Genomic DNA, 16,265 nt, shown 5'->3' with positions numbered 1-16,265 from the left:
TTTTTGCTTAAGAAAAAAAAAAAAAAAAAGTTTGGCTTTGAAGAAAGCATAGGCAGGTTTTGCTTTAAATTTAGTATTGAATGGTAAGATTTTAGCAAAAATGCATGTGTTCACGAAGTACTGAGCACGAGACTTGAATTTTACTGCACGAGTTGTGTGAGTTTGTAAACATCTTTTAAGATAGTTTTGCTGCTGTAAGTGTGGTCCTCAATCAATCAATAAATCAATATGTCTGCCGTTTTCTATGGAGGCATGAGAGAAATTCAAGGTAGCGCAGCATGACTAATTAATATATAAATGGTCATTTTGTGAGTGAAGTATTTAGATGCATAATATAGCAGTTCTCAATGTTTTTTGTTGTCAGTGGGTCTTGTCTAAACTGAACTTTGTGAGTGTTGTATTAGGTTTGAGGTGCTGACGAATCTTTTCATTGAACAGATACTATTAGTATCAGTTAAATTAAATTGCAGCTAGATACCAAACCGTTTCTTTGTCTCCAATCATGCTCTTACTGTTCTTTAACTAGACGGGGAGATGAAGATAGTGAAGGTTGTTTCTCCTTGATGTCGAATCAGTTGTCTCATTTGGGTTTAGAAGAGTATGGTGACTGAATGAAGGAAGAGAAATGTTTAATTGTACTACCTAGTGTTGTGATTTAGTACTTGTCATGCTGTGCCACTCCCCTTATCGACATCTAAATGAACTGATACAATCGGATGTAACTAGTTGATTTAATGACATACGACGACCAAATGATCATTTGTGTATCATTTACTCATTCTGGGTTGATGACCATTTATAGGTGTAGTATTCCTTTACCTGTGCACCTCAGTGTTTCTGCTCTCACCTCTGTTAGTGCTGAGTCCAGACAGAGGGTGGCAGCACTGCCCAGCTTACTAGTACAAGCCAACTCCAGCCTGCTCTCAGATTACTTCCTCCTGGCCAAGAGGTCATGAGGCCAAAACATGGCTGCTATCCAGAAGTGAGGGGCCAGAGAAATAGGAAAGGGGAGTCTTCATTCCTTCTGTAGTTTCACAAGTTGCTGGTGCCACATAGGCATTAACTTCAGGAAACTTTGTTTCAAAAGTCTTTGTGAAATTTGAACCGAAGTTTAATTCTGTGTTTGGCGGCGTATTTATCTCACATCAATTCTGCATTGCTAATCAGTTCTATAGCCATGATAATACTGCTGCTAATGCAGATTTTGTAGATTCTTTGCAGTGATCATTTTCTGTATCATTAAGCCACATTTCTTCTTCACCAATGTCAGCACAGCAATTTCAACTGGAATAACTATCGTAGTTTTTTTGTGCAGGATGTTTAAACCTTGATCTGACCTGACCAGCTGGGCACCATGAACCTGCTATACCATTTGCTCTGGGTGGGTGTGAAGCGAGTTGTCAGATTGTAACAGACTATCAGGTGTCAAAGTGGCAGAAAGTCGGTCGTGGGAGGCCTCATTCTTTCTGTGTCTGGATAGGAATAGAAGCAGCCGAGTGCAGGGTCACGCCTAGCCCGAAGCAGTCTCAGATAAGACCGCTTTCAACTAAGTAGGCTGAAACATGCTGATGTGGCGTGAGGTTGTTGCTGCTCCTCTGAAATGCTGTAACCTCATTATCAGTGTCAGAGCCTCTTGGGCAGAGAGGTGTGAGGAATGTTGGAGTATAGTTTTCTTCTTACCCATTTCTACTACCTAATTATACACGTGGGCTGAATTAAACAGAGAGCTGAGGAGCAAATAAGGTACAACTAATTAATCTAGCTACAGTTAATCCTACATTAATGTGATTTATCACAAATGGAAAATATCCGCTGTGGTGTCAAAGAGCTTACTTGGTAGAACTCATCTGGCTATAGTTGTTCAACTAGGTTTATGTTTCCCCAGCGCTCCTTAAAATCTGGCTGCAGACAACCGTGATCTGTGTGTAGCTCTTAAATACCAGCTGAGTGTCAGTGTTTAAAGGCTGTCTTTGGACCAACTGGCCATGTAGTTGACCCACTTGCAGATCTGGATCCAACCCGCACATGTAACACGGAGCTGCTCAAAACTGCTTATGATGCACAAGCTGTGTGACACCAGTTTTAAGGCTAAGTAAACCCACTATTGGACATAGCCTGACACACTATGCTAGTTTTGTTCATTTTAGATTTTTGGCTGATCCAGCTAATCAGTTTCATAGTGTTTTAAACTTGATGCGTCCCATTGTGTTGAGGAGATGGGTACACCCATGTCATGCTCCCACTATATTTTTAGTCATGCTAGTGGTGGGGGATGGCATATTGTTGTTTGGTTCACTGCTGAAATTTGGTACAGACACTCATGTCCCCCTTAGGGTGAAGTGTAACAACTTTGGTGATCCCTTAGCTTGATTCTAATTATCATCGGGACACATATGTTATTCCAATACTTTGGTTTCTGACCAAATATATGCAAAATAATGACATTCCCATTAGCCTTAACTTTACTTTGTATTTAGTGCTTATTAACAAATGCTAACATGCTAAGCTAAGGTAGTGAATGGTCATCAGAACCTTATGAACATCAGCATGTTAGCATGCTCATGGTAGCATGTATCATGTGCTTGGCATCTAGACACAGTTCAGCCTCACAGAGCCATGAGCATGGCTGTAGACTTTTAGTCCTGTTTCAGAGTTACAGTCACCTCAAACTCTGCATAACAATAATACAGTGTCTATACTTCGGCATCCTGGGGGTTTAAGACTCTAACCTGATAAATAATGTTTACCATTTAGCTCCACTTTATTTGCCACCTGTCACATTGTTCTCATGCAAGGGACTTGTCTAGGTAGCAAATGGTTAAATGGAGACATTTTTGTATTCATTGTTCCATTTCTTTGTTTCAGCCATGTCTCATTCCCAGGGTGTCAAAAACTGCTGCAAGGTTAGTGGCCCTCAGTGTCACATAGGGATGCACAATGTACCCTTCCAGCATCTGTATGAGACACACCGAGATTTCAGTCAACTCCAATATAAAGCCATGTGCATCAATATCAGACATTCAGAGCAATGGATGTAGTTTAAACAGCCCAAAAAGTCTGTTTAGGGCAGGTGGGAAGGGAGTTGGATGGGTCAAACAAGCACAGGAATTTTACTCATGAGATTGGTGTTCATGTCCCTTGTGAAACTAAAAGTCAATGTGGAGTTATTTTGTCAAGTCAATTGTTTGCCGTGTGAGTCGATTTACTTTGCTAACTTTAACCATGAACTATTTCAACCAACAACCTTTTCTGCATCAAGATACAACACAAAAAAAGGCTGTCCCTGGTGGCTCCTGCCCAAGCATCAAAATATGACTAGTACAGATGAGATCATTTTGATTGTTTTACTGATCATTCTCACAGAACATTTGCTGTCAGAACATTTTCTATCCCTTACTACATACCCAAAACCAAAGGGCAATGTAAATGAAACCAGTTCAAATGGCTTGTAGTTTGTACTTTGTGACCTCTCTAATTTTGGACCTTAACTGATTCTGTCACGAGCCAGTGAGATTCTTTTCATACTGACATTTGTCATGTTCACTTTTAATAGAGCTTAATCTCATTCATTTTACTATAAATAAAAATAATGTGCACATTGCACAAACACTTTTTTTTTAAAGTTACAGTGGACAAAGGCAGACAGACAGACAGACAGACAGACAGACAGCAGCAGATGATGGAGTGATGAACACTGCATACTGCATGAACCGTGTCTGAAAATTGTTTGTGAATGTGTGAGTAAAAGGAAAATTCATTTAATATTCCAATTAAATAATGTTAACATTCAAAGGAGGAAAAATGAATACTCATTTTTTTTTACGATTACTAGTATTTTTTTTAACATCATAACTCATAATTGATCTGGAAACTAAACAAAAGTTTTTGAGGTTCTTAGTTCAGATTTTCAATGATTAAGACATATACTTGGATTGTACAGAAAGTGCCAGAGTATCTAAAAAAGCATCAAAATAGAGCTTGTTATTCAAAAAAGAATCCTGGGGGAGGATCCCTCTTGACCCCTGTACAGAGTTTCAGGCTAAGTCCCAAATGGAAGCTTTGGGAATAACGTGATGTTGCAGGGTATATAGTGTCAGCGGTTTAATTAGGGCCGGGCAGCTCTGCTGATGGTCCCTCTTGTTTTTGCCAATCTAAATCTTCTTCTTTTTCCTACCATGAAATCTGCCTTTGGATCCATGAAAATAAATGAAATTTGAACATAGGTCCAGTCCTTTTCCAAAAGCTCCTCAACTAAAATTATGGGGCAGTAGCCCTGATGGTGGTGCTACAGCAACCGTCTATAGTTTAAAATTTGTAGTCATAGTAAATCGGTTGAATATACTATGACTTCAACCACAATGTTGTTTTGCTTTGAGCTGGCAGGAATTAGGAAGTCCATCACTCTATTTTTGCAACCAAAAAAACAAAACAATACAAAACAGATTTTTGAAACATCAAAAAATTAAGCACACAGTGCATCAAAATGTTTTAGTGTAACCAGTTACTGCAAATTCACACTTAATAAATCTCCGAATTTCATGAAAAAGATGACATTTTGATGTCATGGTTGAAGTAGTGTGGTCAATTTCAGAATTGTATCTCACAAACTGATTTTATTTTCAGTATTTTAACTTTTATCCTTGGAAACTATTGTAGTCAGTTGAATCAAGAACTTCTTTAAACATCAGTTTGTCACTTATGTAGCAATCAGTCTTTGCTAAACCTTTAAAAACAGACCTTTTGTGGACTGCCACGGGAGATTACTGTTTTTATGATTATGTTTAATCTAAAATAAGAACCATGATAGCCAGAGCATTTATTCTTTTAGCAGCAGAATGCTAAGGCATCTGTCCTTCCCGTCAGCACATCATGACCTTATGTTACCTCACCTCATGTGCCCTGCAAACATGATATTTTGCCTTTATTACGCTGGTATTTCCCCGTAATGGCCGCAGGAGATCACTGTTTCCATAAACCCTTGTGTGTGTGTATATATATCAAGTTTAAAATAAAACTCATAAAAGATAGAGCATTCAATCTTTTAGCAGCAGAAAGCTAAGGCTTCTGTCTTCCCCGCCATCATGTCATTACCTTATGTTACCTTTCCTTACATGCCATGCAAACAAAGCATTTTACCGTAATTACACCTGAATTTCTCCTGGGAATTTCTCCTTAATGGCTGTAGGACATTGTTGTTTGCATAGTCCTTTACATATAGATCTCACATAAAAACCATATTAGCTAGAACATTCATTCTTTTTGAGGCAGAATGCTATGGCTTCTGTTTTCTGTGTCATCATGTCAAATGCTCATAGTTTCGTCATTGCACTACGTTACATGTGGTGCACCAGAGGAACGAATGATGACTCCATCACGCCTTTGCACTCTGCTTAATAAATGAGTATATCTCAAAATGAAATAATGTACTCTTCCAGTTTTAAGACATAGTCTGTTTATACCCGATAAAGTCTGATGAAAATCAGATTTTTGTATTATTTTTTATTGACACACTTTAAATACTTTTATCAATTATTATGATTTACTGACTTTAATAATATAATAATAAATAACATTTAATAACATTTTAGCTTAAGATGTGTAGATTTTAGGAATATAAACAATTAAAGCAACTTCAAGAAATAAGCAAAACTACCAATGTAGGCCCTGGTGGACCATTTCTATTGCAGAGTTCAGAAGGTTTAAATAAATTACAGACAATGCTAGGTTTTCTAGCTGAAGAACAAACATTTTTTGAATTATATCTGGTTAACAGATTTTTTGACACTAGTTTCTAGAAATGTGCCTTTACATGCAACCCTGGTGTTTGCTGTTGCCCTTGCCCTTAGTGTCTGTGGTTGTGAGTGTAAGTCTTGAACAGACATGTTAATGGCCACTCAGGCACTGTGCTGTGTGGAATAGTGATGCGTGATTTCAAAGAGGTATTTTTAATTATAATAAGACATTTGAAATAGTTGTAATAGTAGAAGTTCTGCTGATGGACTCTCCTTTGTTTCTCATTTGTCTTCCTCCTCTTCTCCTCCTCTCCTTCTTCATCATATTTTTATACCAAACAAACATACTGAAGAAACTGAGATTTTTTTTATTATTATTATTGTTGTTGTTTTTTAATAGTTTATTTATGTTATATTTAGAGTAAGCATATTACTTTGTTGTTACTGACTATATTACAAAAAAAGGGAACCATGACAGAGATGGACTTGCCTTTTCAAGGCATGTAGGAAATGGCACAGTTTTCAATTTCCACGGTGGCATTACTCACAAGGGCCCGTTGTCTGCCCAACACTATTGGAGAGCCGCCATTTCCATGCCCCCCCACCCCAGGGGCACCCACACAACCCCACCGCCTGCACCATCCACATCCATGCCCCTGTGTGCCATGCAAATCAACTGCTTTGTTGTGAAGCATTTCTGTGCAGTGTAAACACATAGCCATTTCCTGCTATGGATTGTAGCTGACAAAAAAGGCTTTGTTTGTGACTGCTTATGGCCTGGTGGGAGTATACAACACTATATATACACATAAATATCATCATTAACCGCTGTCAGCAGCTGCCCTGGAGGCTATTTTAAGCACTCTGATGTGTAATATCAGAAGATGTAATGCAATGAGTAGGGCGATGTTTCCTAACACTACAAGCTTCACCTGCCCAGTCCCTTCACACGTGTTTGCACACCAACCTTTCAACTTGGGACCAAGAGAGGTATGTCCCGACAAGCATGCTTGGGCCATTATGACAGCTCTCCGGTGGCTGCGTCCACTTTCAGCCCCAGCTGAATGAAGTAGTCAACAGGCCAAAGTCATAGTGAATAACACTTGAAAGTAGGTCAGACTTGTTCAGGGATAAAGCTAGGCCAAAAAGATTGGTAACAAAGGTTATTATTTTAGTGGCTGTTTTTTATTTAGTATGAGCTGTGACATCTACTTTTGTGTATTTTTGATCACTGTATAATAAATTTGAATACTTTCCTCTATATTTCATGTTTCAGTCAGGAGCTCAGCAAAAACTATTACATTGCTTCCTTTAATGTGGTTCTGTGATCCAATATCCCCACATTAGGGAACGTGTTTCGGTCTTCCTGGCAATCAGTATAACAGCACTTCTTAGTGTTGTGTACAGACTCCATTTGTTGTGAGCTCAACAAGACACCTATTGCCCAACTGTGCTACTTTGCAATCATTACACATTTATACCCAAAGCAAGTTGACAGGTCCATGATATACCCCATACTGAGGCAACAGATTTAGTCACATCTGAGCGACATGCTAATGCCTGAGCTGACAGCTCTGACTGCTCATCGCTTCTCAGCTAATTTGTCAGTTTCTTTTTTTATTTCTTTTGAAAACTATCATCACTCTGACACCAGCTGATGGGATGTTAGCTACCACATGTGTGTGCCAATAGCTGCTGTTACATTGGTTAGCGATGTTAAGGTAGATCAAATGTAAGTGCAGTCTCAAGACATGGTTCAGACTGTCATTTCTGTCTGTTCTCAGGGCATATGGAAAAAAACACAAGTAGAGGAGAATTCAAGCTCGAACTATATTAATTAATAAAATAAAATTAATATTTTTCCTGAAATCTGTTGATTCAAAAAGAAAATCTTGGCCATCATCAGTGCTGATATGGAGAAACTTTGAGGAGGAACAGCTTGTAATTTAATTTTGCAGCATTGTAGCCCTAATTATGCACTTATCTGTCTTTTCTATCTATTCAAGCTAATTCTTTGTATTTAAACAACAAAATATACACTGAAAATGAAACTGGTGCAGGATGTCTACACCTGACTATTTGTGGGGCTGAAATGTACACCTACACTTTGTTATGCAATGTCTTTTAACCTTTTGCAGCAAAACTAAAATAGCCATAGACAAGCAATACACAACATGTCACAGCACAGTAGGGGTCCTGCTGACAGACCAACCAGAGTGATGCGCAGCTCAGATATACTGGATCAGCATTGCTGCCAATGTGGACGTCATTACATGGATCGAGTCATGGTCGGATGTGACTGAAACAAAACAGATACTATTTCTTAGTCACTGATGAAATAAAACCATAGCGACACAATAACATGAGGAACAATAAAGTAAAAATTAATTTTTTGTATGTTTTTTGTTCACTCTGTCAATATAAATAAAAAGTGCATTACAAAATAATAATGATAATTAACAGAGGACAAATAGCATGTTGATGAGAAGTTTGACTGGTTCCACTTCTTTAGTTGACACTCCACACTGAAGTATAATCCTTTTCAGTTCCACTTAACAAAGTTTATAGGCTGCCCACTTCTCACACTTATTCAGGTAATGAAAGCAGTACCAGGGAAGATTCATGTCATGTTGGTACAGTATGAGCGTCATTCCTCATGTTTCTTCTCTGTATCGCTCTTTTGCAGGTGCCAGTGAAGTTTCTCCCTCACAGAAGCCTCGTAGCAGAGGCCTTTTCCACAGTCTCTTCTGCTGTCTATGTAACAGAGAATCAGAGCCCCCTCCACTAAAGAACAGTGCCCCCCTCTTGGTAGAAGAAAATGGGACTCTATCAAAAGTAAGTTCATCTCTCAACATCCTCCTCTCACTTTTCCATGTGATATTGAATTTCTGTCACCCTGATCGTCTTCGAGCAGCCTGTGGTCAGCGTGATTGACAGCCGTGTGATGCCTGAAACACATGTTTTCTTGGCTCGAAGCTTTTCGTGTTTACTAGCGCATCTCTCCTGTGCTGAGAAGTGATGTATGGCAGTGTTGAAAAGCACTCCATGTTCAGACATCTATCAAGATGACTGGGTGTCACAAGAAAGATGGAAATGGTGTAAATGTTACAGGTGGACGTCTGACAAGAAGATCACTGCATTGCAAAGATAAACAAAAACAGCTACTGTACATGTGCTGTTAGTCATCAGGATAAATTAAGAACTTGTCATAGTCTCTAAATCTTTCCTGGATTCATGAGGGTTTAATTCTAGAAACTAATAATTAATAATCAGTTATTAAATATTATAAACAGATCATTTCTGTTTGAATTAGAAAATTATGAATGATTAGGATGTTTACATATGCTGAGACAGTGCCTGATAATCCGTCAATGATTGACCACTATCACTTGGACAATTGCAAATTCTCGCCGTGGTTTTACTGAGTGTATTCTTGGAAAACAGCATGACTTTTGGCAGTTATGGTCCGAAGATCAAGTGGTCAAGACGTTCTCAGGTGTCAGTTTCAGATTTATGCCTTAGTTCAGCCTTTTATAGAGATTTGATATTCCAGAAGTTATTTGTCACGTCTCTCCAAGTCCCCAAAATAAATTGCTTGGTCTCTGGCAAAGGAGGGGTCGAGTCAAGTGCTAGGCTCAGTTTTGGTTGTGTCAAACTGTCATATCAACATTCATGCTGCTCCTGTTGCTGTTACTCTCTCTTGGGGGCTGTGGTCTCAGTGACTCCCCCCACCAGCCATGTGAATATCGACTCTGAATGGACCCTCCAGTTACCTGCCAGTCATTTGGACCTGGACTCTGAATGATCTGGAACCAATGCATGGAGTAAAAACCTCAAACAAAATCCAGACAGAGAAATCATTTCCTGATGTATTTGGAAAACTCTGAGCAAAGCAAAGTCTCTGGGGAAGGGGAGCCGTCTACTGAGGCCATGCTTGCTGAACAATGCCAGGTTCCTAAATTAACAGAGGCTGCCGACTTATCCAGCCCTTCAAAGGGAAGTGCTGATCTTGGCATGAAGGTCCTTGTGGATTATACTGAGCAGGCTGTTGTCAGCAGAGAAATTGACCCTTCTATCTTTTGTGTGGAACATTGCAACTTGAAAAGAGATGAGATGAAATCCTGCACATATTGCAATGGACAATCTGAGAGTTTTGCACAATACCCGGAGAGCAATGGATTGTTTGAATCCGACCAGATCCTTGGTCAGTGTGAGACTTCGGGGTTAAGCCAACCATTTGACGAATGTGCTCAACACTGTGAGTGTTTTAAACCTTGCAAGTCCTCTGAGCACTGTGCTAATCATAGCTTAGCTTCCAAATGTAGTCCTTGCTGTGAACACAGTGCAGAACACCTTCAGTTATTTCAGCAATGTAAGCCCTCTGATCAACAGTTTGAGTCTTTTGACTTTGAGCCAGATAAATTGGCAGTGAACTGTGACAGTTTCGGGCCGTGTGAAATGTCTGATTTCATACCTGAATGCACAGACCACCTCGACTTACTGCAACAATATGACTCCTCCGATCAGCAGGGTGAGTCCTTTGACTCTGAGCCAGAGACATCAACAGAGGACTTTGAGCAATGTGAAATGACTGGTTTCACATCTTACATCTCTGACTCACTGGACTTACTGGACTGTGCCACCGAACTCCGTGAGTATGACGAATGCACCAATGATGACGATAATGAAGAGATCTATGCACCTGAACATGAGGATGAGCCAAATGACACGGAGCCTATTGATGCAAATCCCTCACATTTCAACACACCTGCTCAAGTTTACTTTGATGACAGTGGAGATTTTCCATTTACAAGTGAATGCTGTGAGACACACCATCACTCTGAGGAAGATTCCCCACATGCCACTGCATTAAACGCGTCCAGCGATTACTGTGAAATGTGTGAAACAGATTACTCTGAAACGAGCGAAGAGTATGATCAGCAATGTGTCACTTCAGACCAGTGTTCTGATGAGGCCTCTGAGTTTGGCACAGAAGAAGATGGTTCCTCAGATTGCTCTTCTATTGAAACCAAATCCTTCAAGACCTGTCCCGATGGCAGCATTCCTTCAGATCACTGCTCTGATTCATCTGGGCAGACGCAGTGGGAATCTTTTGAAGATGATGTAGAAATAGACCAAAACAATGTTAACATAACTAATGAGGATAAAAACAAAACTCCTGCTGTTGATATTGTTATTGAGGATTACTTCGATCTGTTTGACAGAGCTGACTATTACGGACATGCCTTTGCACAAAAGCAACGTTACATCTCCTGCTTTGATGGAGGAGACATCCACGACCACCTGCATCTTCAGGAGGTTCAATCTAAGGCTCAAGCCAAATATGCGGACAAATTTAAAGAAATCAATGAGGAAATTCATGTAAAGGAAACTGATACATGTTTTGATGCTCCCAAAGAAGCATGTGAAGATACTCATGAGGAAGATGCAAGTCAGAGAGGTTATGTCTCCTCTGGGTCTTGTGAGTCAGAGGAACAACCTGAAGATGAATCAGAATCAAGTTTAGCAGATAATGAAGTTGAAAGAGATGAATCAGAAGTTCAGGCCCTTTGTGCTGAGAACTGTGAGGAAACAGAGGAAGATGAGAACAGTTTTGATGGAGAAGCTTGTGCATTTGATGGCCATGTTTCTGAAATCTGCAAAGAAGAAGAAACTGAGGTCTGCCTGTCCTCTGGTAATGAGAGTATGAGTGCGCCATGTGCAGAGGACATCTCTGTTGGAGGTGATGCTTATGAAGAAGAATCTGTTGCCCACAATTATGAATCGATTTTTGACAGTACCTCTACCACTGGACATTTACAGACAACTGAACCTGCGGACAAACTATTTATCGCATGTTCAGAAATGGAGCCATATTGGTCACTTGTACACCATGAGGAAAATGGAGAGATGTGTGAGCTTGGTGTTGAGGAATACTATGTATATCAGATAAAAAGCATTCAGTCATCTGTTGAACAAGCCCTGAATGAATTTATTATGGGAAGAAGGTCATACGATCAGATAATCCATGGGGATGCTTCAAGGATTGAAACAGAAGATGCTCCTTTATCCCTGAATGACATACAAGCACATGAAGTTTGCCCAGAGGAGCTCAAGGAAGTCAGATTTGAAAGTACAGAAGTTATTGAACTGAGTGAGAATTTGGCCAACAGCTCTGATGTGGAAAAAACAACCAGTGAAGAAACTCGGGAATCAGATGAAGACAGTGGAATCAGTGACATTTCAAGAGAAAAAAAACCTCCTTCAGATATTATTCACAGTGTTGTTTCGCACCCTGCAAAAAATAACGAAAGGACTGAGGAAAACAAGCCCTCCGAACAAAGCACGGATTCAGAAGAGGAGCAAAGCGATGATGAATTTGATGAAGACTGTGAATGCGAGTACTGCAACCCACCAATAGAGGAGGTATAATACATCTTTGCACCACAGCTGTGAAATACTGACATAGATAAAATTGGGTTTTCAGAACTGTGCGAGAAACTTTGGGATATCCCAGAATCAAGGCGCATCTGTCATCAGTACTGTTGGTCTATTTTTTAAATTAAGATTGTACTACCAACTGTGGCAGTGAATAAGATACAGAATATCTCAACTTGGCAGACTGTGTCAGACTCCATTATCCTCACGTGGCAGTTCACTCTACTCAGACAAACACGTGCGTCAGAGTTACAGGCAGCCTCTTAAATCGAGCCAGCTTGTTTTTAGCATCAGAATCACATTAACCAACACCGATCTCTGACCACTTGTTGAAGGATGACACAGAGTATGGTGATATTTACATGCTCCATCAGTGTGGCAGCAGCTGTAGCATCCAAGGTTTCCTGTAACCCCTCACACAAACGCCACAACACAACTCAGTGTCTTAAGTGACAAGAAACACACACACACACACACACACACACAATGAGCTGTAAGTCCTCAAGACAAATCGAGATGGTTATTCCTTAGCTGCGGCTCACATTGTGGGCTTGAAAGCTAAAAGAAAGCTGTAATTAAGGAAAGTGATGAGCTTGAGATCTAAACTTAACTTTTGTCTTCAGGTTCCAGCAAAACCGCTGCTTCCACGGATGAAATCGAATGACGCAGGGAAGATCTGTGTGGTCATCGATTTGGATGAAACGCTAGTGCATAGTTCATTTAAGGTAAGTCAGCCTGTAGGATAAGCTAACAGGTGAACAACCACGAGCAGACATTTATTCAAAAGAGATGATTAAAGGATCGGTTCATCCAAAAATAAAACTAAAAAATAATTTACATTTCCATCCAGATACTTTGTGCCACTATGCATGGAATATGTTTGTGGATATAGCATCATTCAAATAATTCTGATGGTATCAGCTTTTGTTTGGTTAAAAGTTTTGCAGTAATGCTTCCAGCCCATTCACCTCAGTGTCCCGTGCAAAGTTGTGTAGTAACACTGGATTCGAAGGTCTTTTCATGAATTAACAATACAATGTTCCAGATATTCTCCTGGGATTTCTTGTGTTAATTTTAATTAACGTCTTAATTTGGCATACAAAACGGCACATGTCAGGTATTTCCAGGCCCCCAGGGAAAGCAGCTCAGCTTCCTTCAATTTTTTCCCAGTGGCTACTCATGGTATTGCAGCAAAAAAATGCCCTGTGGTCCAAAAAGCCTCTCCCCCATAGACGCTCATGGAGCAGTAACTTCCTGGAGGTTTGGCGTTAACAGTGAGGTTTCCAGGCAACCAGTGGAGACTCCAGGCAGGTAGTCCTCCCGATCAAGAAATAATCTAGTACATAATCCCCAGTAAAACCATAATTTGTCTTTTTACACTATGGATTAAGCTATAACCAGCTTTAGACATGCTGGTTGGATTTTTTTAAATTTTATTTATTTTTTTTTACGTTGAACAGAGCCAGGGTAACTGCTTTTTCCCCATCTCCAGTCTTTAGCTAGCCAAGGCTTAGCTAACTGACTGCTGGATATAGCTTCATAATTACATAGTGTTGAAATGTTTATGGTACAAAGGCATGTCTACAGTTACTGCAGTACAGTGAAGCTCAATGAGATTTGATAGTGATGTTGATATTTGATATTTATTTCGAACATGAAAAAAAGAACCCACATGAACATACATACAAACAAGCAGACAGACAGAAAGAAGGTAGTATTACATATACATTATAATATTGCCAGCGCATATTTGGTTTCATCATGCTAAAAGCTAATTAGTTCTAGATCAGAACCATTTGTTCACTTTGAGTTTATGCCTTCATTACCATCCCAAGCACATGACCTTCATCCAAAAGTAGTTTCTGCACTGACCTAAATGCATACAGTGGTGCATGCTGGGTAAGTGTAATTGTTTTGTTGCAGAAAAATCTTTTTTGAAAATGTTTTATTTCAAAAATATTTTCATTTTTTATATTTAAACCTAAAAAAATGACTCCCTTCCATCCAGATAAGTTTACCACCTGTTTCATGTGGACTAAATGGCTCTTATAGCCTTTTTTTATACTCTTGGCCTTTAATTACTTAAAGGTCATCAAGTATTCAAAAATAACTCGAAGCCTCTCATTGACTATCTGCTGTTAGGCTTCTATGTTGACTGTTAAAGCAAACAGTCTACTTGCCAAGGCGAAAATAGCAAGAGGATTTGCACTACATCATTTTGCATATTTTTAGGAGGCACATGATTTATTTTTATCATAAAGGACTGGGCTCATGTGCACCCTAAACATTAACCATTTATTTTATGTGTGCTCTGGTTTCACGACGCAGAACCCACCTGCACCCTCAGATCCAAGTGAGATGTAAGAAAGAGGTCATTAAAATCAGATTTTCAGGAATGAAAAGTAATCTGCTGAGGACAAGGACATGTTCAGCTGCTCACTGCAATGTGTCATTATGTTTGAGTACTGTAAATATGACAACAAAATAATTAACAATTATTCTTTAAAAATAGCTGAGGAATGCAGTGCTAACAAGTCATTTATATGTTGTACTTGCCTACACACCTCTTTGAATAGAATCTCTGCACAACATAATTTACAGAAGAGTGTAAATAAATCAGTGTTAATACACTGTGAGTTAAGATACTTGAAATAACATATTGAGTTTGACACTGTTTCTACAAATAACTGGCTCCCTTTTGATCAGTTTGATACCTTTTAAGGTAGCATTCAGTGAACAAAGTAGTCAATGCCAAAAGTCAAGGCTCCTGTGTCGCGACAAATTATGTAATGAATGCCATGTGGTGTTTAGTCCTTCTCAGGTCACAGACTGTCCTAAAGGATGTCACCGGATATTGCCACTAGCTATGTGTAAACAGGATCAGACTCTGTGAACTCCATGTTTAACACAACGTGGATAATAAACCTCATTATTACTTGACACACATGCTAAACATAGGTAACACGGTTTTGGAATTGGTTGTAGGTGAAAGGCAGAGGAAAGACAGTTTTTCTTTTTTTAACTTTTAGAATATGAAATATTTCATTTGAAATTAAACTGGGTGAACTGAAACAAATGCACCTACACCAAAATGAGCTCAGAGGTGTACCACAGCTTAATAGAAAAGTATTAATATTACCCTTAAATCACTTCAATTTATGCCAGGTTCTGTAGCAGGTTGGCTCAGACCGTCACATTACCAAAACCACTCACCAGTGATCGGTCACCAGATGTTACATTTGTACTCCTATATATTGTAACTACCATACAGAAATGTAAACACAAAATAAATACAGCACAGGGCTTAAAATTGTGTCTAATTTGTAAATTTTGTCATGATGATAAAGAATCAGGAACTGATATATTTAAGTGCTGCTCTTTAATGGCGTCATTATTGACCAAAATTCAAATATGGATAAAAGCATGAAGTGTAGTATCAGAGCTTTGGCTAACGACTGATGTAAAAAGAAAGTAATGTTTTAAAACTTTTGCAACAGATAATTAGACAATAAGCTGCGTTGAAACGGCCAAATTTCACTTAAAGTTCCTCAGTTGTGCAAAAAAAAAATTTACGCTTGTTTGAGGTGGGTTCTGCCTTTGTCAAAAAAGAATTGATGCAGCAAGTGAGATATGGAAACGCCCTTGCCGAATAAAGTCTGACATAGTGAACACTGAACTCACGTGGCTGATGAGCAGGTTCTGCTGTTGTTGTGCATTAGAATCATTACATTAACTGCTTCTATACAGACTGCATAATAAACATGGCCAATACTAGCTGACATAAAAAAAAAAAAAAAATCAAAACTTGCCAAATTGAAACAAGTCTATCCATTTTTCTCTCATAGATTTGTTTGCGATATGTTCTGTTTCCAGTTTGCAGCCTCTGCTTCTTCCTCTATGTTTACTGACATATCACAGCCATGTGTAAATTGTAGACAATACTACCAACTTTTGATGAAACAATGCTTTGCATAGCCTCGTGTATTTACTCCACTTGATGTAAATATGCTAAATTTATATCTTTTTTGCCACATTCCAAAAGTTTGCTTAAAATTCACTTGACAATGGAAACAGGACAAAAGACAATTGTAGGAC

At 39.1% G+C, this 16,265-nt stretch overlaps 1 protein-coding gene across 3 annotated transcripts in view; it reads left to right on the top strand.

Moving 5' to 3' along the window:
• LOC125899205 (carboxy-terminal domain RNA polymerase II polypeptide A small phosphatase 1-like) overlaps window positions 1-16,265 on the top strand; it is a 28,850-nt gene that overhangs the window by 5,056 nt on the left and 7,529 nt on the right. For 2 of the 3 annotated variants that reach the window (XM_049593304.1, XM_049593305.1), the window contains exons 2-3: window positions 8,419-8,567; window positions 12,794-12,895. In XM_049593304.1, the coding sequence (XP_049449261.1) occupies window positions 8,419-8,567; window positions 12,794-12,895 (251 nt within the window). Of the gene's footprint in view, window positions 1-8,418; window positions 8,568-9,406; window positions 12,159-12,793; window positions 12,896-16,265 lie in introns of those variants that run through there. The other variant, XM_049593303.1, reaches the window with a different exon arrangement.

Source organism: Epinephelus fuscoguttatus, linkage group LG13, assembly GCF_011397635.1.
Source record: "Epinephelus fuscoguttatus linkage group LG13, E.fuscoguttatus.final_Chr_v1".
NCBI lineage: Eukaryota > Metazoa > Chordata > Actinopteri > Perciformes > Serranidae > Epinephelus > Epinephelus fuscoguttatus.
Note: the sequence above shows the minus strand (reverse complement) of the source record. Positions and strands in the feature narration are given on the sequence as shown.